Consider the following 21,854-nt stretch of genomic DNA (forward strand, 5'->3'; position numbering starts at 1 on the left):
GTAACTTTTTGATGATTTCCTTTCTTCTGTCTAATAAGGTAAACGTGACTTTGATTGGCTTGTTGTTTGGCGGTTGTGCAGCCTTCTGTCTCTGTCTCTCTCTAATCTTTCACTTCTGAGTTGATCAAACAGAGAGTATGATCAGTGAATATGGAGAGCTATCTAACACTCATTTTTTTGTCTTCTGTGATCAGACTCACCACAGCTGGTATGTACACATTCAGGATCATTATGTGTGAGTTAATGTTATAGTGATTGACTCTGTGTTAGTGTTATGAAATGGCCATAACATAAGTTTCACTATTGTATGTGTAATATTTGACTATATAAACATGAATTTACTTCTTTCATAGTCTTTTTTTCTGTTCTTCTGTTTTGCTAACTTTAAGTCTGTTGTTGTTCATCTTCTCTCACTGTGCACTGTATATAAATAATTCTTGTCCACAGGAAACGTGAGGCTGGTGGGTGGTAATAATTCCTGTGCTGGTCGAGTAGAGGTTTATTATAATGGAGAATGGGGAACTGTGTGTGATGATTATTGGGATTTGACAAACACTGCAGTGGTGTGTAGAGAGATCGGCTGTGATTATACTTCAAATACAATGCGTGTTGCTCACTTTGGACCAGGAGCAGGAAAAATCTTGAAGGATAATGTGGTATGTAGTGGATCAGAGTCCTCAATTCTCAACTGCAATAGTGCCAGTGACATTGACTGTGGGCACAGTGAAGATGTTGGAGTTATCTGTTCAGGTTAGTTCATTTTCTTTCTAGATTTCATAATCAAATATACCATTATTTATTCTATTAAAAAATGTACTACAGTAGATTTTAAAATGAATGTTCAGAGTTCATGAATAGTGCAGACTAACAAGTGTTGTTACACAGGGTGAGTCGTACCAACAGTTTAACCAATTAGAACTGAGTTATGGGCTCAATGTTATAACTTATATTAATCATACTGTACATGACCACTATCCTGAAGTGACAGTAGTTGTAAGTGTCTGTGTAAAAATATAAAGAATATACTTCACAATAACATATTTTGAAGTAAAAATGTTGGCTTATGATTTGAAATGTGATTAATTAATTGAGGTTAATGCATGTTAAATGACAGTATATGTTTGACCTGAATCAGCAAACTCTCTTGTTTTAATTTCATATATAATATTTACTCTAAATGTTAAAAACCATTACCTATATGTTAAAAATATATCCAGCCATTTTAATGAACAAAATAAATTCATGTAAAATGAAAACTGATGTTCTCTTAGTGTTACAGCACACCAAACCCAGGGCCGAACAATTAAGGTGACAATCATGAGTGTAACAATACACTGATGAAACGATTCACTGTGATACACAATACTCATCTTATGATATGATACTCTCATGTTACTTTAAACAAAGCCAAAATGGAGTTAAAAAAGTTAGCTTTTTTTAAATATCACTTCTAAGACTAAATAGTTAACAGACAGTACTGTTGATTAAAATGCTACATTACATCAGGAATGGACTTGAACAGGCTTGTACTTGGTCCTTCTCCCCTATTCACAAGGCAATGATGACACCAGAATAATATTAGAAATATTCAGGATTCTTCATAGCTAAAAATACAGAATTATGTTAGACACATGCTTGCACTCTGTTCCTCACTGCATATAAATATTGTAAATATTAAATATTGTATTTTATTAATGGATTTTATTTTTAATTTATTAATAACAATAATTAAATAATAACATATAAATAACATTTGATGCTAAATTATATCCAAAATTTCATTTTGGGTGAACTACCGTACAGTATACGATACATTGTTGTTATGCACAATACATACTGTTGCATTTTTGTTTTGCAATACATTGTGACACAATATATTGTTACATCCCGCCCTAATTGTCAACCACCTGCCAAATGTAGTAGGACCAGCACTGACCAGAACTGTTACTTTAGAGTCTAGACCGTAACAATGGCACTCTTTGATCTTGAAGTTACTCTAAATAGTTTAGAACAAGCTGTAGATTTCAAAACAGCTTTTAATTAATAGCTAATTTAATTTTGCCACAAAAATTCTGACTTACAAACATTTAAGCAAAACGATACAACACTCCATGGTCTCCTCTATAATAATATAATTTTTATGTTTTATTTTTTGATATCTTAAATGGTTTGTTGTCATAATCATTTAAGGCATCAGGCTGGTTGGAGGTTCACGCTGTTCTGGACGACTAGAGGTGCCTCATGGGAACACATGGTACACAGTGTGTGCTGCTGCCTTTGACCAGCAGGATGCAGAGGTTGTGTGTAGAGAGCTGGACTGTGGGGCTCCTGTACAGGTGCTGGGAGAAGATGCTTTTGGAAAAGGAGACGCTCAGATGTGGACTCAAGAGATTCAGTGTGGGGGAGACGAGTATCAGTTTGCTCTCTGTCCAATGTCACCTTCACACAATTGTTCCCATGACAAAGATGCGAGCGTTATATGTGCTGGTAGGAGAACGACATATGAACTATACTAGTATTAACATAAAATCATTGAATAATATTGTACAACTATTATTTTTCTTTTTCTCTATCTTTCCTGTGCCTTTTTTACCTTTAGAAACAGTGAGATTAGTAGGTGGTCCCAGTCCCTGTGCTGGTAGAGTGGAGGTTCTTCATGATGGTCAGTGGGGAACAGTGTGTGATGATGACTGGGATATACATGATGCTGCAGTGGTGTGTAGAGAGCTGGGCTGTGGAGAAGCTTTAAGTGCACCAAAGGGTGCTCACTTTGGAGAAGGATCAGGATACATCTGGATTTCTAATTTACTGTGTACTGGATCAGAGTTTACATTGATGAACTGTAGATTCAATGGATGGGGAATAATAGCTAATCATACTGAAGATGCTGGAGTCATCTGCTCTGGTAAGCTCATCTATGATTGTTCCATAATTATTATTAATCTTTTCTACCACAGAATTCCAGGATGAATACAATTTTTCTCTCCACATTCAATGTTAAGTCAGTTGGTTGCTTGGTTGCCTGAGTGGGGTGAAGTAATGTATCGTGTTATATGTTGAATTACTAGATGGAATGTACAAAAAGCATTTTGTGGGCAACAGGTTTTTTTTTTGTTCCAGACAAATACTTTTGTGAAGGAAACACATATATATCATTAATAGGTTGAGCATTTCATAGACTACATGCATCTTAATAACACTTCGGATGCATTTAGTCATTTTTTTCCTTCTTGTTATTAAATAAAAATGCATTCACTCTTACACAAAATGTACACAAAATGCAAGGAACTTGTGTGAATTTTATGCATGAAACAAACAAAATGTAACTGGTCAAACTATTAACTAATAAACTGTTTAGAATAATAAAGTAATAGGGCAATAAGCAAAGCAAATATCATTAAAATTGTCCCTTATTAATTCAAGGAGTCAGGCTGGTTGGAGGTTCCCGCTGTTCTGGCAGAGTAGAAGTGCCTCATGATCGGTCATGGGTTTCAGTGTGTGCTGCTGCCTTTGACCAGCAGGATGCAGAGGTTGTGTGTAGAGAGCTGGACTGTGGGGCTCCTGTACAGGTGCTGGGAGAAGATGCTTTTGGCAAAGGAGACGCTCAGATGTGGACACAAGAGATTCAGTGCAGAGGAAATGAGTCTTATATATCTTTGTGTTCAGCATCACCTCTCAAATACAACTGTACACATGAGAATGACATTGGACTGTTATGTTCTGGTAATGGAGCAAGAGTTTTCAACTTATCAAGATAATCACAAACAAGTATTTATTTATTTATTTTTTAAATGTTTTGCATGTTTCATACTCTTTAACTAAACTCTGTCTTTGCACAGGTTACACTGACCTCAGACTGGTCAATGGTCCTGACATATGTTCTGGTCGAGTTGAGCGTCAGTACTTCAGTGAATGGGGCACAGTGTGTGATGCATGCTGGGATATGAGAGCTGCCAGTGTCCTCTGTAGACAGCTGAATTGTGGGATTGCTGTGTCTGTTGTGGGATCAGACTGGTTTGGAGAGGGAAGTGGTGAAATCTGGGCTGATGTGTTTGATTGTGACGGGAAAGAAACAAAACTCTCAGAATGTTCCATCTCTTCATGGAGTCGAGCTGAATGTTCTCATAGACGAGATGTTGGAGTCATCTGCTCTAGTGAGTTCATATTACTAGAAGATTCACTGATATTGTGCTGCTGAAGGATTAAAATAAGTATAAATACAGTATTTCATCTCACTATACATGTGTAATTTCGCAACATGTGTAATTTCATTTTAAACTGAAAGAAAACATTCTTGTCATTCATTTCTGTTTTTTGTTTTATGTTTTATGTGTGTATTATTGGATTAGGATTAGTGCCAAGCAAAAGTAAAAAAAATAAAGAATGTCGTGTTAAAAAAAAACTTAAATTCGAAATAAAATGTCGTGAATAAACACGCATTCGATTGTTCATTGCATAGCCTACTGATAACATGACAGAGTTGGATCATTTAGTCAACCTATAGGCTTTCTTTCAATAACAAAGATATATCAGCTTTAGCTAATTATATCGGAATAATAAGTATGCCTAGCATACGAACTTTAAAGAGAACAATTTCGAAATTCTCCATTCCAACTTTTGCCATACTTTTATGGGTATTTGTCCCTTAAGCGCAATAAATCATGAGCGCGTTATGGATGAAGCTTCACACCAGACGCGTTCTCAAGTTCTCAAAGCGGCAGTGCAAAACAATGAATAATATAATCACCACCATACAGGCAAAAAGTTCACTTCAAGAATAAAAAAAGCGGCGTTGATGCTTTTTACTGTAAATGTGCAAACGGAAACACAAAGGACATCTCTACATAAACACATACTTTATTAAATACAGGAAACATATTGAAAAATGTGTATGCACATATTTCCAGCCTGTGAAGTCTTAGACATGTGCTTATATGCACGAATGCTTTATTAATAGTGTTTGTACAGAATTTTATCTTTCAATATTAGCCACATTAAGCTTTTTCGTTATGGAGGAAAACGGTTAATCTGCTTATGTGCACATAGTAGGCTATGCTTTATTTGTATAGTGTTTATATGAGTCTTCTTCCACTGTCTACATTAAACCACGTTAAACGTTATTCACGTAATGTCCCATTTATTTATTTATTTTTTGCGAGTAAGCTACATCTTCTAAAAAGACCCAGCCGCTTGCAAATTCTGTTTAAAATTCGTAGGTTATTTGGTTATATTAATCAGCTAAAGCTGATAGTATTTCTTTCTTATTAAAATAAAGCCTAAAGCTTGATTAAGTGATCCAGCTCTGTCATGTCATCAGTATGCAATGAACATGACACTGATCGAATGTTTATTTTTGACATTTTATTTCCATTTTTTCCCCTCGAAACACAACGACGCTGTTCTCGAAAATTAATGATTTTATTCTATTTTATTCTGATTGTATTTCGACTTTTTTCTCGAAATTTAACGAGTTTAATCTCGCATTATAACTTTAATCTCGAGATGTTTTTATTTATTTATTTATTTTTTATTGCTTGACCCTATCCTCTTCCATAATTTAAAGTATATTCACAAATTTTAAATATTTTAGTAAAACATAAGATATTTACTCAGATTCCTCTGTGGCTGTTCATGATGGTCTGGTGCGGTTGTCTGGAGAGAGACAGTGTGAGGGGGAGGTGGAAGTTTCCATCCATCAGGTCTGGAGGAGAGTTCTGCTGGACTCCTGGAGTCTCACTGAATCCTCTGTGGTCTGCAGACAGCTGGGCTGTGGCTCTGTGCTGAACTTCTCTGGCTCCTCTTCATCCAGTCCTGAACACAGTCATGAGTGTGTGACGGGCTTCCAGTGCTCTGGGAGTGAAGCTCATCTGGGGAACTGCAGCTCTCCACAAACTCTCAACTGCAGCTCCACACAACAGCTGTCAATCACCTGCCTTGGTGAGAAGAACAACATCTGGGCAGATTCTTCAGTTGTTAGTGATCACTAATGTGTTTCTCTTTCTCTGAATATCAGGTCGCGGGTCCATCAGGCTGGTGGGTTCTGGGGGAGACTGTGCAGGGAGGCTGGAGGTTTTTCACAGCGGCTCATGGGGGACAGTGTGTGATGACTCCTGGGATATTAAAGATGCCCATGTGGTGTGCAGACAGCTGCAGTGTGGAGTGGCCCTCAGTAACCAGCAGGTACCAGCCTGGTTTGGTCCTGGTTCTGGACCCATATGGCTGGATGAGGTGGAGTGTGAGGGGAATGAGACGTCCCTGTGGAGCTGCTCTTATCCAGGCTGGGGAAAACATGACTGTCAACACAAGGAGGATGTAGGAGTCGTGTGTTCAGGTAAATGGTAAACAATAAGTTAAATAATAACTTGACAATATTTTAAACATTTCAATAACCTATGTGACTGATGATATTATTGCATTGCACGTACAGTATACCTTGGCACTGGAACACATTGTATTTTTCTTTTTTATTCCCAAATATATATTCCTTAAAGCACTAAAATAACCATTAATGAAACCATTAAGGAACTATAATTGTTAAGAGGAATTAGAATCAGAATTGTAAAATTCTTTGATTTCCTCTCCTTAATTATCAGATATAAGTTATATGTGAGAGTTGAGGTTGATTCTCATCCTTGTCTATCTAGAGTTTAAAGAGATCAGGTTAACTGAGGGCTGTGAAGGGAATGTGGAGGTTTTCTACAATGGATCCTGGGGAAATTTATGTTACAATAAGATGGACAGAGACACAGCGAGTCTGATCTGTCAAGAGCTGAACTGTGGAAGATCTGGCAGTGAACCCAATTATTCAGAGGGACTGAAGTCTCATAACTGGCTTGATAAACTTAATTGTCGAAGTCATGATTTCACTCTATGGCAGTGTCCATCTTCAGCCTGGGGACTGAATGACTGTGATAATGAAGTGGTCAATATCACCTGCTCTGGTAAAATAGTATTTAACTGACTTAAAATAGTTTGAAGTGGTCATGTTTGTTTTAATATGATTTTTAAAAAAATAATTTTTCTAGTAAGTAATAAATGAACTTTTAACTATTTAATCTCAGAGGAACAGACTCGTGAATCTCCTCAGAGTCTTCTGACGTGTTCAAACTCATCATCTCCTCACCAGAGACAGTGTTCAAGTAAGTTTATTTTTATTACATTTTTGTTCATTTAAGCCTGTTTTCCTAATAAATTATTAAATTCCTGTTTAAATGCTCATATTTTATTTGCATTTAAAATCATAATCAAATTCATAATTCTAATCATACATTTAAAATCATCTTTGTTCCATTTCAGTGTGTTTTGTTGAGTGCTGAATCTGGTCAGTGATGTTGATGTGTGTGATTTAGATCATGTTCCTCTCAGACTGAGTGGAGGGGAGGGCCGGTGCTCTGGGAGGCTGGAGGTGTATCATAACGCTGTGTGGGGCTCAGTCTGTGATGATCTGTGGGACATCAGCGATGCTCAGGTGGTCTGCAGACAGCTGGGTTGTGGAGCAGCACTGAGGGCTGATGGGAATTCAGTCTTTGGTGCTGGTGAAGGTGTTGTGTGGCTGAACAGAGTCGAGTGCAGAGGGAATGAGATTCACCTGTGGGACTGTCCTCTCTCCCTGAAGAACCACACTGACTGCTCCAACAAAGATCACGCTGGACTCACCTGTGCAGGTCACAGAAAATTTCTGACCAATATCAGTCATTTTTACATCATTTTAGTGCTAATAATATTTGTGGATTTGCATGATATTGAATGTGTTTGTGTCTGTTTTGACAGATTTGTCAGTGTCCACTACTCCTGCCACATCAACATCATCTTCTCCTGCAGTTTCTCAGACAGTGAGCTCAACATCAAAATCAGTCATTCGTCCTCAAACTCGTCCAGCAGCGTCTCTCTCTGTGCTTGTGATTGTACTGGGAGTTGTGCTCTTACTGCTCTTAGTGCCACTGCTTATACTGATTCAGCAGAACAGAGTGATGAGGAGAGGTAGGAGAGATCCAGAGACTGTCATATTGTGTCTTATTCAGTGTGTGATCAGTCATGTGTTGTGAACTGACAGCAGGTTTGTCTCTCTACACTCACAGCTCTCTCTAAGAGGAGACACAGGAGCGCGACTGAGGGCGTTTATGAGGAGATTCATCACAGACACAATCACTTCACTCAGAGGGGTGAGACATGAGCCCTGAATCTTATTTAATATGATGAATTAATAAGAGAGTCTGTCAGACACTTGATGTTCATCTATTATTAGTCCTGTTAAACCTCCTGCAGAAAACCACAGAGCTGCAGGTGTGTGTGTGTGTGTGTGTCTCTCTCTTCCTGTGTGTATTTCTGGAAGGCAGTGAGGAATGGGTTCATGTGAGGATACATGTGTGTTTAATAATAGGCCTCTAAAACATGAGATTTCTGCCTCTAATGCTTTTAAAATGTAAGTAATTAATATTTGTGGTGTTTTGTCAGTAAAATAATGCTTTATGATCCAAAGAAAGAAATGAGGATTCAGTCTGTTTGTAATGATGAACATGTTTCTGACTGTTCTGCTCCTTTAACAGGGAGTCTCATCTCTGAAGAACTGCATTCTGGGTATGAAGATGCTGATGAGCTTCTCTCAGGTTAGAGAGCTGAAGTATATTCATTCCATATTCCATATTCCACTCAAAAAAGTTTCTTTGAATTCAAACTAAATAAATAAATGTAATTAACAAATTGTATTAATTATTTGTCTAATGACTAAAGTACTATTTAAATTCTGCTGTTTACTTCTATATTAACATGCTGTTCTCCTTTTTAGAAAAAGAGTTCAAAAATGCATATTATGATGATGTCACCAACAGCAGTGGCATGAAAGGTCAGCGACCTTTTGAATCTGATCACATGATTCATTACCAAATTATTAATATGACCTGCAACATGAACATATTTTGGCTTTTGTATCCAAACATATTCTGTTTTGATGCAGAAGAGATGAAGGAAATCACACCGGGAGAATATGATGATGTCATCACTGATGGACTGAAACCAGATCGTGAGACAGGTGCCGTTCTGTTATTCTATTATAGTTGAAAAAAAAAAAATATATATTAAAGGGTACGTAACACACACAGTTTCCACCAATCTCAAGTTTATCTTGAGTATCTATAGAGTAATATTGCATCCTTCATATCTCAGAAAAGTCTTTAGTTTTATCATATTTATAAAAGATAGATAAGCTCTACCTACTCTTTCCGAAAAAAAAAAGAGCTCCTGGAGGCGTGCTGTGGACAGAACTAAAGAGTCACGAGCACACGCAGCGATTGTCTGCAAGCCGTGACATCATTATAAATAAAAAGTGAGCAAAAACGTTCATGTTGTTTACATTATATGCACTTAAGCGCCGATTGCCAACAAAACACAGACATTTGATGCAGTTTTACTCACCGTCCCCGATCTGCAAATCCAGCGTCGAACTGGGACACATTTACAAAATATTTGTCACTGAAATTCCAGGAAAAAACAAACATGCACAACTCTGCTGCTGCCCCAGAAAAACAAACTGCATCCGCTGTTCCCTTAACGCTGGGTTCTTTGGGAAACTGAAAATGGTTATCTTTCCATCATAACCAAAAACACACTTCTTTGGTGACGTTGTTGAAAAATCTCTCGGCTTCCGTAACCCGAACGAAGCGTGTTGATGGGCGTGCTCTTGCTCTTGCTCTTGCTCTGGATGATGTGCGCACGCTTATCAGGGATCAGTGCCCATACAAGGAATTCTGCCCTTTAGTATGTAATACAGGGCCATACTCAAAAAAAACTTTCTTATAACTTTCAACACTTTAACAGTGTAAATAAGCTTTAAAGTATATTAAGGAAAGTGTCTTTGAGTGTGATATTGTGTTAACTTTGTAGAAAACACACCTGAAAGCTATGATGATATCATCACCAGTGGACAGTACTCTGATATTAAAAAAGGTGTTTTTAATTTTTAAATACATAATAATCATCTGCTCAAGCTCGTCACAGATAATATTTTTTAAATAACTGTCTTAAAGTTATATATTTTGGCTTATATTTTCATGTGTAGTGGAGGCACCAGAGAGTTATGATGATGTCATCATTATTGGACAGAGCTCTCAAGAGGTAACAGGTGAGTTGCACAAGCCATGTTTTTTAAGTTTCTTGTTATTTATTTCTACTTATTTTTATTTATTTATTGTATGTTTCATTTCTGTTGTTTTAGATGTTTTGTGAATTACTTTTTCTTTTTAGTAGACTATCTGTTTACTGTATCTTGTTTGAAAATGTACTTTATTGCTTTGCTCTACCTTGAGTTGCTGTTTTCTTAAGTGTTTTATTTTTGTGATATATGTGTTCCCTGTAATCTTTGTTCAATAGAAAAGGTGAGGTTTCATTATCACCTTAACATATATGATTACATGAGAGTTTGACATGTGTATTTAAATAATCATTAAAGGGAATAAGGGATCCAATAAATGAGAAAAAGTGTTTTATAAATTAGTGTGACATTTTTATATCATTTCTGTTGATCAGAAGGAGTTCAGGAGGAGTATGATGATGTGACGAGTGTCACTGAAGATATGAGAAACCTGTCAGGTAAGTTATTGTAACATTTTTGTTCTCTATATTCTAACACTTATTTTTTTTTTTAAATATTCTCATATTTTTCCATGTTTATAACATTTTAAATATTCATGACTTAATTTATTTATTTAAGATGTTAAATAATTTAATGTTTTGTTTTTTAAAAAACAGATTATGATGATGTGGGGGAGGAGTCAATAAAAGAGGGAGGGGCTGAATGACTGAATGACCACACCCACTGCCTCTGCTCAACACATTTGAACATTCAAGAGTCAATAGTGATAATTCTGTGTGAAATCTCAGGTTTTATGTTATTTGAAATCATTCTGTAATGAAACAGCTAAATGCTTTTTTTTTTTTTTTTTGACATTTTAGTTACACACACACACACACACACACACACACATATATATATATATATATATATATATATATATATATATATATATATATAAAATAAAATATGTTTTTCAGGTGGCTCCATAACTATAGTCCTATGCCACAACATTGATGCAGTTAGATTGACAGCCGGAGCGCTCCCTCTATAGGACAATTGTGGTAATAGCTATTTCCATTTATTCCAGCAGTTTGATTTAAGGTTGTAATATCTTCTTGACTTGTAATAAAACATTTATTTTGTCTGCATATGCTGATAAAAATAATTAAAAATTATCATTTGAATTAATTACAATTCCTTTAAGATTCATCCTCACTCTGCACAACAAAGGTTCAAACTATTGCCTGCAAAGTGGACATCCTTGCACAATGCCTCTCGACACAGGTTTTGGTTTAAATAATCAACCACCTGCGTTGACCATAACAGAAACAATACAATATAATAACGGAATGCAAGATATAAATCTGTCACAAAACCCAAAATACCTTCATACATTAAAAAGATATTCATGATTAACTCGATCAAATGCTTTTTCCTGATCAGTGACAGAACTCCAAAATTAACATGATTAAACTCATTAATATCAATTATATCCTGTAAAAAAAAAAGATCATCCATTATAGATCTTTCATGCAATATGTTTGATCATTATGAACATTAATGTGTTTTGATAAACATTTTGGAAAATATTTTATAGTCAGTAGATTCAGGTCTCTAGTTTTTGTCCTTTTTTTTGGAAGCAGAGACGAGACTACAACTTATGGGAAGAGTTTTGCTTCTAATGCAGTCTAACAATGCTTCATAAAGAAAAAATTGTCCTATTATATCTGAGAATTGTTGATAAAAGTCTACAGGTAATCTATCAATACCTGGAGAAGCCAATATGTAACTGATGCATTGCTTCTGTAAGTTCTTTAATTAAAGTGTCCAGTGCCTTTTTTGTTCATCCCCAAGCTGAGGTCATTCCTTATCAAATCATCCCAGCTCTCAGCACTGTTTATAAAAGTCTCATGTTAACTTTCTCATTTCAACTGGATTTGATGTTACTGATCCATCCTGACGACAAAAACGACAAATCTGTTTTTTAAAATAAAATAAAATCAAATGTGCCTTGTGGTATGTTTAGCCCCATTGTACTCTATTTCTTCTCTGTAAAGATAATTTTATAATGATTTTAATCAACATATGATTATATATATATGACATACATTGCTATTCATCATTAAAAACAGCTTGACTGAACAACCTGGAAGTGCAGTCGCCATTTTGTTGATATGCATGAGGTGTGATTATCATAATAAGGTAGTACTGAAGACAATTTACAATTAGCCTATGTTTTTACTAAAAATGCAATTACAGAGCTTTACAACTGCATTTTTACTATTAAGAATACCAATTAAAGAGCTCTGTAATTCAATTCTTAATAACAATTGAATTAGAGAGCTCTCTAGTTCTATAGCCTACTATCAATCATTTGAATAAATGAAATCTAACCTATTTTCTATTTTTCCATTTTTTTTTGTCTTGTAATTTGCGCCGTGGGCTGTACCATTAGCACGGGGTTGTGGCCGCGGACTAGGCTATTCATCTCATTGATGTAACTGTTTTGTTTACACTGCATGGATGCTGAGGAGTAGTATTTTTTTAAAAAAAAGCTCGATTGCAGCAGCGCTTGCCAAGATCCTTCGATATGGCAACTATATATAAGTTTCTTCATGCTAGCGTGTGTGGAAGTTTTTAAACCACGTGTGTTACAACTAACCCCGCGATTAATATTAATCATATCATAATAAAATATAATTTATTGTTACTAGCTTGCTGTAAATCTATTTTAATATTATGGAATATCCTTCAATGCTTTCAAAATTTATACTTTTTAAAGTAATTTTGTTTCTTTATTTTTAAAATATATATATTTTTTATATTTTAATGACAGTAGCCTATATTTATTGAACAAAAATTATTTTATTTATCAAAATAAACAGAAAATATTACAAATTTTTTGCTAAAGTGATTCTTTCAACAAGCAGTAACCTAGACATTATTAAAAACATATTATTTTAGCTAAAGTATTTGTATGAATACTGTGGGCCTTTTACCCCATCTCTCATGTAGTGACACAAGGACAAGACTCTTGTCTGCTCTTCCTTGCAATAAGAAGTGTTTTGCTGCCATCTGCTGGATTAATTACTCATTTCAGCATTGAACAATTCTACAACTACAATTTTCCTAATATGATTCTAAAACCATATCTTTGGAATATAAACCAATTTATATTTACAAATCTTGAGTCCTGTTCATTTTATAACGTATTAACATACTGTTAATTTTGCACTTGGTTAGAACATCATAACAATGTAGTAAAATCCACTTAATATTATGCACTTTTTTTCCCCAAAAAATAACTTTAAAATGTTCAATTCAGTATAATTTAGAAAAATAGAGTGATCAGTCAGTCATCAGTGTTGTATGTTGTGTGTGCAGATCCAGGCTTTGATGCTGAATATAACCTGCAGTGTTTCTCTCTCAATCTCTTTAAGTTTAGTGTGACTTTATCTCCACGCTGACATATGACTGACACGAGTCTGTCCTCAGTGAAGTGTCTCTTCACGCTGGAGGAGGAGTCCCGCTCATCAGCGCTCACACTTTATTGATATATATGGAGAAAATAAAAATGCTGCTTTCTGATTTGTCACTGAATGTGTTTGATGATTTCCTCTCAGTGGCGTACACAGGGGGAGAGGGGTTTGAGCCCCTTTGATCGCGAAAGTGAAAGTGCTCTTTGCGGTCACATCGCGGTGCCCCCGCGTTTCCATTTCTTCTCCCCCAGAACGCGATTTCTACCGAGGGGGATCCACAACCTACCCCCACCCCGCCCCTGCCCTCACGGAGGTCTGTGCACGCCACTGTTTCCTCTGTTGTGTCTAATAAGGTAACAGTGAGTGTCATTGGCAGCTGTGAGAGTCTCTCTCTCTTTAGGGGACTGACAGGAGCCAGTTTCTTCAGTGTGTTTGAGGGAGCAGAAGGAGAAACTTTAGTACCGAATTTATTAGTCTTTTATGCAAACAAAGGGGGATGGAGAGCTGTCTGACACTTATTTTACTGTCTTCAGTGGTTACTCTTATTACAGCTTGTAAGTACACTCAGAGTCAGATCTTTTTTTATTTTTTATTTATAAAGCATGCTATAGCTATTGGATAAATTAATTTAAATTTATTTTAAGTTTATTTACATGTGATTATGCAGTTATATGTCACTTTCATAACTTCTGTATGGTTATTATTGTATTGATGTATGCTCATGTAATGATGTTTCTCTTATGGGCAGATCAATATGTGAGGCTTGTGAATGGTGACAGTCGCTGTGCTGGTCGAGTGGAGGTTCTACATGATGGTCAGTGGGGAACAGTGTGTGATAATAGATGGGATATGACTGATGCTGCAGTGGTGTGTAGAGAGATGAACTGTGGGGAGGCTTTACAAGGATATTCTTACTTTGGACGAGGATCAGGAAAAATCTGGATGGATGAAGTGCAGTGTAGAGGATCAGAGTCAACACTGAAGGACTGTAGATCAAGAGGATGGGGTGTTCATAACAGCTATTGTGGCGATCATAACTCTGATGCTGGAGTCAGATGCTCACGTAAGCAGTTTCATTCACCTCATTGTTGCATCACCTATCACCATTTCTTCTATTAACACAATATGCAAAATAATAAACAAAATTAAAAGCTATTTATAAACTATGAACTTATGACTAATTGTTAAATTGTCATTTGAGACAACACTGTTTACTATTTTCATTATTAATTCAATTGAAGGAAAGGTTTAATCAGTCACAGTTATTGTGTGTTTGTAACAGTCACAGTAAGACAGGTTCAGTCAATATGATTCTAATTAAAGTGTTTTTATGTGTTATGCAAATAATCAGAAACCATAAACTATGGACAATTTACAAGACTTGCTGATGGAACTCACCTGTGCTCTGGGAGATTAGAGGTTCTTCAGGGGAACACATGGATGTCAGTGTGTGCTGCTGCCTTTGACCAGCAGGATGCAGAGGTTGTGTGTCGAGAGCTGGACTGTGGGGCTCCTGTACAGGTGCTGGGAGAAGATGCTTTTGGAAAAGGAGGCGCTCAGATGTGGACACAAGAGATTCAGTGCAGAGGAAATGAATCACTCATTCGATTGTGTCCAACTTCACAAGACATTCTGTGTTCTCAAAAAAACAATGTGGGACTGATATGTTCTGGTAAAACTTCAATATTTATCCTGTCAGTGGAGAAATCTGAACCCATTTGTTAAATACTAAAATGTTATTATTGAATCTGTTTCATTAAGCTTTGACTATGTCTTTTTCTTTTTCCAGGTTACACTGACCTCAGACTGGTCAATGGTCCTGACATCTGTTCTGGTCGAGTTGAGCGTCAGTACTTCAGTAAATGGGGCACAGTGTGTGATGCATGCTGGGATATGAGAGCTGCCAATGTCCTCTGTAGACAGCTGAATTGTGGGATTGCTGTGTCTGTTGTGGGATCAGACTGGTTTGGAGAGGGAAGTGGTGAAATCTGGGCTGATGTGTTTGATTGTGACGGGAATGAATCAAAACTCTCAGAATGTTCCATCTCTTCATGGAGTCGAGCTGAATGTTCTCATAGACGAGATGTTGGAGTCATCTGCTCTAGTGAGGGGGTTTTATTGAAATAAATGTTTTTAAATGATCTGTATAAATGACCTTGCAATATCTTAATAAAGTGTCTCATCATTCACTCAGATTCCTCTCTGGCTGTTCATGATGGTCTGGTGCAGTTGTCTGGAGAGAGACAGTGTGAGGGGGAGGTGGAAGTTTCCATCCATCAGGTCTGGAGGAGAGTTCTGCTGGACTCCTGGAGTCTCACTGAATCCTCTGTGGTCTGCAGACAGCTGGGCTGTGGCTCTGTGCTGAACTTCTCCGGCTCCTCTTCATCCAGTCCTGAACACAGTCATGAGTGTGTGACGGGCTTCCAGTGCTCTGGGAGTGAAGCTCATCTGGGGAACTGCAGCTCTCCACGAACTCTCAGTTGCAGCTCCACACAACAGCTGTCAATCACCTGCCTTGGTGAGAAGAGCAACATCTGGGCAGATTCTTCAGTTGTTAGTGATCACTAATGTGTTTCTCTTTCTCTGAATATCAGGTCGCGGGTCAATCAGGCTGGTGGGTTCTGGGGGAGACTGTGCAGGGAGGCTGGAGGTTTTTCACAGCGGCTCATGGGGGACAGTGTGTGATGACTCCTGGGATATTAAAGATGCCCATGTGGTGTGCAGACAGCTGCAGTGTGGAGTGGCTCTCAGTAACCAACAGGTATCAGCCTGGTTTGGTCCTGGTTCTGGACCCATATGGCTGGATGAGGTGGAGTGTCAGGGGAATGAGACATCACTGTGGAGCTGCTCTTATCCAGGCTGGGCAAAACATGACTGTCAACACAAGGAGGATGTAGGAGTCGTGTGCTCAGGTAAACAGTAAACAATAATTTCAATAATAACATTTTAATAGCTTACATATGGGACTGATGGTTAGAGGTATCCAGGTATTGCGTTTCCCGACTCCAGAGTCATTATGCAGGTCATTATGCGGATCTTCTGTCTTTTCAGATGTGAATCACAGCATTATTCATGAAGATTCACACCTCCACGCATATTGTGTTTCTTGACAAAAAGTGTCTTACAAAATTTTAATTAATATATTTTTATATGAACGAGTAGTAGGGGTGGGACAGAATATCGATATGGCGAAATATCGTCATCCTTCTCTGTGCGATACGAGAATCGTATCGCTGCGCCAAATATCGATATTTTAATTTTAAAAAAAATAAAGCGCTATATATAGATTTCTTTGCTCAAAGCGTCCTACTTCAAGGCGGCGCTCGACACATGAATGAGGGAAACGTGAACTTAATTAACTAGCCTAAGAAAAAGAGATTATTAACAGGATGGCGGACAGCAGTGTGAGTAAAATAGATGCCCCAGCCACGTTTAAGTTCAAAGTCTTGACGCACTTTTATACCATTGATGTGACAGTCGTAGACATCTTTGACGTTCTTCACCGAGCGCTTAGATATACACGGGAGCATTTGAAAGCATATATTAGGGATCCTCTGATAGACGCCTGCTTTCGAACGCTCCCGTGTATATCTAAGCGCTTGAAGAACGTCAAAGGGTCTGTTTGCACCTGGTGACTTCATGCATTTTCTCTGATCGGATAGCTATCCGATCGTGAAAAGACCAGGTCTAAATGCCTAAATACGCATTTGAGACGGATTTAAATCCGATCGCTCAAACCACTTCAGGAGATGGTCTGGGATGCATTCCAGTCAAAACTGTCTATGCTCAGTCTAAATGCATCTGGTTGTTGAAACTACATATGTAAATTTTACTTCTCCCAAAAATACTAAAACTGAAACATGTGAGAGTCAGATATGACAGCGCTACTGAATCACGCATCGCCGCAGATCTCTTCAGCAAGCTGACGCGCAAACGGCCGCATATGAAAGTGAAAGTAAGTCGCAGACGCATAACACACAATTATCTTCATTAAAAGTAATGAGACCTTATACCAGTGCTGTTGCCGCTCTCTCCTATTGCAGTCTTTGATTTTGAAATTAACTGATGGTCAATAAAATGCACCTCATATTTCTTGCTTTCGGTGACGTGAACTCTATTAAATGTACATATAAGATCGGATTTATCCGTTAACCTGCACTTAACCTTTTCACGTGCATTTTGTTTTCATATTAAGACCAATATCGCGATGTATCATTATAGGATTGTCTAGCGATATATCGATTATCGCAGAATCGCTGACTCGCGATATTATCGTTATCGTGAGCCATTTATCGTGATCGTATCGTATCGTGAGGTACCCTCCGATTCCCACCCCTAACGAGTAGGCAGGATAATTTTACATCATTTTGAATGAAAAAATTCTAGTCTACAACCTCCAATACACAGAAGTCTTGTGAACACAGATTTAATATTAGTTTTTTGGCATTATTTCAGTGACTTAAGTTTTTTGTTTTTTCAATAACCACGCATAAATGTTATTCCTTAAAAAAATACAAACATGTACATGCTCACATATTATGGTTGCCTAGTTTGTGCTGAATACAGTGTAATGACATTTTTGCCATTAATATGTTTATGAACAACTGAAAAAATCACAAATGTCAAGGCATGTCAAAACTTCTCCAGGGCCCCAAATCAGACTCCAGAGGGTTAACAGCAGTGTTAATCAACTGAGAAGTGATACTTATTCAGATGTAGTTTCATCATCGAAAAAACGATTTTGTTGCCCAGCACCAGACAAAATACAATACTGAAACAGTATGTTTCCTCTTCTTGGCTCCTCAACAGCTCTGCTGAAACACACAGCATGACTATTGTGGTCTAATTCCTAAATGGATGATTGTAATGAGAATCTTTTTACATTTACATTTATTCATTTGGCAGACGCTTTTATCCAAAGCGACTTACAAGTGAGGAATACAACAAGTGAGTCGTCATGACGAGGCAAATAGGCAAGAAGTGCTCACAATACAAGTTATAGGCATTGCTCAGAGTATCATAAGCTACAATAGAGAGGGATTAGAGGAAGTGAAAGGATAAGAATAAGAAGGGTTTTTTTTTATGATGAGGTTAAGAGCTCATGAAAGAGATGAGTTTTCAGCTGTTTTAGTGAATCAAAGACATGCATTTTACAACTTGTTTATATGTATATATTATTGAAATTGTCTCATCATTTGGAAGTTGTTTCAAATATCTATTCCTTAAAAGCACTAAAAAATTGTTAATGGAACTGTTAAAGAGCTGAAAAATGAAATAGTTACATTCTTTAAATTCATTGGTGCACATTTTCCCCCTATCTAGAGTTTAAAGAGATCAGGTTAACTGAGGGCTGTGAAGGGAATGTGGAGGTTTTCTACAATGGATCCTGGGGAAATGTGTGTTACAATAAGATGGACAGAGACACAGCGAGTCTGATCTGTCAAGAGCTGAACTGTGGAAGATCTGCCAGTGAACCCAGTAATTCAGATGGACTGAAGTCTCATAATTGGCTTGATAAACTTAATTGTCGACGTCATGATTCCACTCTATGGCAGTGTCCATCTTCACCCTGGGGACTGAATGACTGTGATAATGAAGATGAAGTGGCCAAAATCACCTGCTCAAGTAAGATTATATTTAAATATTGTAATATAAACATGGAGGTTTAAATTATGTTTTCACTGAGAGATGTTGTGACTCTTGTATTCTAAAATACAGTTCTCATTTTTTAATCTCAGTGGAGGAAAGTCGTGAATCTCCGCAGAGTCATCTGACATGTTCTACCTCACCATCTCCTCACCAGAGACAGTGTTCAAGTAAGTTTTATGATAATACGTTTATTTTTTTGTTAATGTAAGCCAGTATTTTCAAAATAAATTATTGAAATAAGAATTTATAATGAAATAATTTGCATTTAAAATGATAATCAGATTAAAAAATCTAATCATACATTTAAAGCCATATTTGTTCAGTTTCATTGTGCATTTTGTTGTGAAAGTTGAGCTGAAGCTGGTCAGTGATGTTGATGTGTGTGATTTAGATCATGTTCCTCTCAGACTGAGTGGAGGGGAGGGCCGGTGCTCTGGGAGGCTGGAGGTGTATCATAACGCTGTGTGGGGCTCAGTCTGTGATGATCTGTGGGACATCAGCGATGCTCAGGTGGTCTGCAGACAGCTGGGTTGTGGAGCAGCACTGAGGGCTGATGGGAATTCATCTGATGGGAATTCAGTCTTTGGTGCTGGTGAAGGTGTTGTGTGGCTGAACAGAGTCGAGTGCAGAGGGAATGAGATTCACCTGTGGGACTGTCCTCTCTCCCTGAAGAACCACACTGACTGCTCCAACAAACATCCTGCTGGACTCACCTGTGCAGGTCACAGAAAACACTGAGCAATATTAGTCATTTTTACATCATTTTAGTGATAATAATATCTGCATGATTGTGAATGTGTCTGTTTTAACAGATTTGTCAGACTGGTCAGTGTTCACTACTCCTGCCAGAACAACATCATCTTCTCTTCCAGTTTCTCAGACAGTGAGCTCAACATCAGTCTCTCGTCCACAAACTCCTTCAGCAGCGTCTCTCTCTGTGCTTGTGATTGTACTGGGTGTTGTGCTCTTACTGCTCTTAGTGTCACTGCGTATACTGATTCAGCTGAAAAGAGTAGTAAGGAGAGGTAGGAGAGATCCAGAGATGTAAAATGGACTGTTTCAAAGTGGAAAAGTGTTCTATGGTCAGACGAGTCCAAATTTGACATTCTTGTTGGAAATCACGGACACCTCCGGGCTAAAGAGGAGGGAGACCTTCCAGCGTGTTATCAGCGTTCAGTTCAAAAGCCAGCATTTCTGATGGTATGGGGTGCATAAGTGCATACAGTATGGGTAGCTTGCATGTTTTGGAAGGCACTATGAATGCTGAAAGGTAGGGATGCACCGATACCATTTTTTAAGGACCGAGTACGAATACCGATACTTTTTTCTAGTACTCGCCGATACCAATACCTATACATTTATTAATTTCCCTCTCTCTCTCTCTCTCTCTCTTTTTTTTTTTTTTTTTTTTGATGTTGCAGTTTTCCAAGCACAACACAGTGAGACTAATGAATGTTGGACAGTGTCTTTATTACTTACTCTTACTTTATTATTACTCTTTATTTTTAATTATTCTAATGAAAAAAGTAATCATTTTTATATGTTTGTCACAAACTTAAAGATCAAAATTTTTTAAAGGGCATAACCCATATATATAATTGTTGTTATATGAAAAGAAATTTACAAACAATACAACAAATACTATAGAGATAAAAATTAAATAAACTTGTTTTTCAGATACAGTAGGTTTATTTACCATGTATACATTTATTTAACATATTTTGTTGTTTTATTAACATTAATGACAAATATAGGCTACGGTCCCTTTAAGACCAAATCCATGGATACTGACACATATCCTGTTTTCACCCAAATGTTTGTCCACTTAAGCCTTAACTGACTGTATTTACGTGAGATACTCCACACGATGGACATTTTGAACATCAAGCATGTAGTTCACAAAGTGTGTGTTATCATCATTAATTTTGAATAATTTCCACACCTCTGAGGCTGGAGTCTCGGAAAATTCTGTCAGTTACGTCACGTGAGGTATCGGTCTTTGGTATCGGGGGTACTTGAGCTCGGTGCATCCCTAAAGGTATATAAAGGTTTTAGAGCAACATAATGCTCTCCTCCAGACGACGTCTATTTCAGGGAAGGCCTTGTGTATTTCAGCAGGACAATGCAAAACCACATACTGCAGCTATTACAACAGCATGGCTTCATTGTAGAAGAGTCCGGGTGCTGAATTGGCTACTATTTTGAGACCTGTAGCAGACATCAAATTTGAAATTAGCTAATTTTGTGCATAAAATTGTAAAATTTTTCAGTTTAAACATTTGGTATGTTATCTATGTTCTATTGTGAATAAAATATTGTCTCATGTGATTTGAACGTCTTTTAGTTTTCATTTTATTCAAATATAAAAAAACGTCCCAACATTTTCGGAATTCAGGTTGTAAGTGTGAACTGGTGAATATCACTTTATCCTGAAAAAAGGGGAGACAGTGCAGTTCATTATTGGTTCATGTTAATTAATGACTAATTACTAATTAATGTGTTACCATTAAAGCTTTTTCTATCATTCTCACCTTATCGATTTTAATCATATAAAAAGTAAGATTTATATACTAATATATATATTTTTATATAATATTGGTTTGGATATTAATTACTCACCCTCATGTCATTCCACACCCGTAAGACTTTCATTTATC

General features: G+C 37.1%; 1 protein-coding gene across 1 annotated transcript; it reads left to right on the forward strand.

Annotated features, from left to right (window-relative positions):
• Positions 1-87: 87 nt before the first annotated feature.
• Positions 88-20,365, forward strand: LOC125245589 (scavenger receptor cysteine-rich type 1 protein M130-like). Its single transcript, XM_048156251.1, has 30 exons — positions 88-208; positions 448-750; positions 2,191-2,487; positions 2,600-2,905; positions 3,424-3,723; positions 3,840-4,154; positions 5,614-5,937; positions 6,014-6,331; positions 6,645-6,941; positions 7,062-7,139; positions 7,350-7,664; positions 7,771-7,980; positions 8,079-8,162; positions 8,547-8,606; positions 8,786-8,842; positions 8,954-9,028; positions 9,880-9,942; positions 10,055-10,117; positions 10,522-10,584; positions 10,744-10,765; positions 13,993-14,102; positions 14,297-14,611; positions 14,900-15,220; positions 15,338-15,652; positions 15,743-16,066; positions 16,143-16,460; positions 18,871-19,173; positions 19,287-19,364; positions 19,589-19,918; positions 20,010-20,365. The coding sequence occupies exons 1-30, from the start codon at positions 151-153 to the stop codon at positions 20,243-20,245; spliced, it is 6,258 nt and encodes a 2,085-aa protein (XP_048012208.1). The 5' UTR covers positions 88-150; the 3' UTR covers positions 20,246-20,365.
• Positions 20,366-21,854: the final 1,489 nt, after the last annotated feature.

Source organism: Megalobrama amblycephala, linkage group LG14 (assembly GCF_018812025.1).
Source record: "Megalobrama amblycephala isolate DHTTF-2021 linkage group LG14, ASM1881202v1, whole genome shotgun sequence".
Classification (NCBI taxonomy): domain Eukaryota; kingdom Metazoa; phylum Chordata; class Actinopteri; order Cypriniformes; family Xenocyprididae; genus Megalobrama; species Megalobrama amblycephala.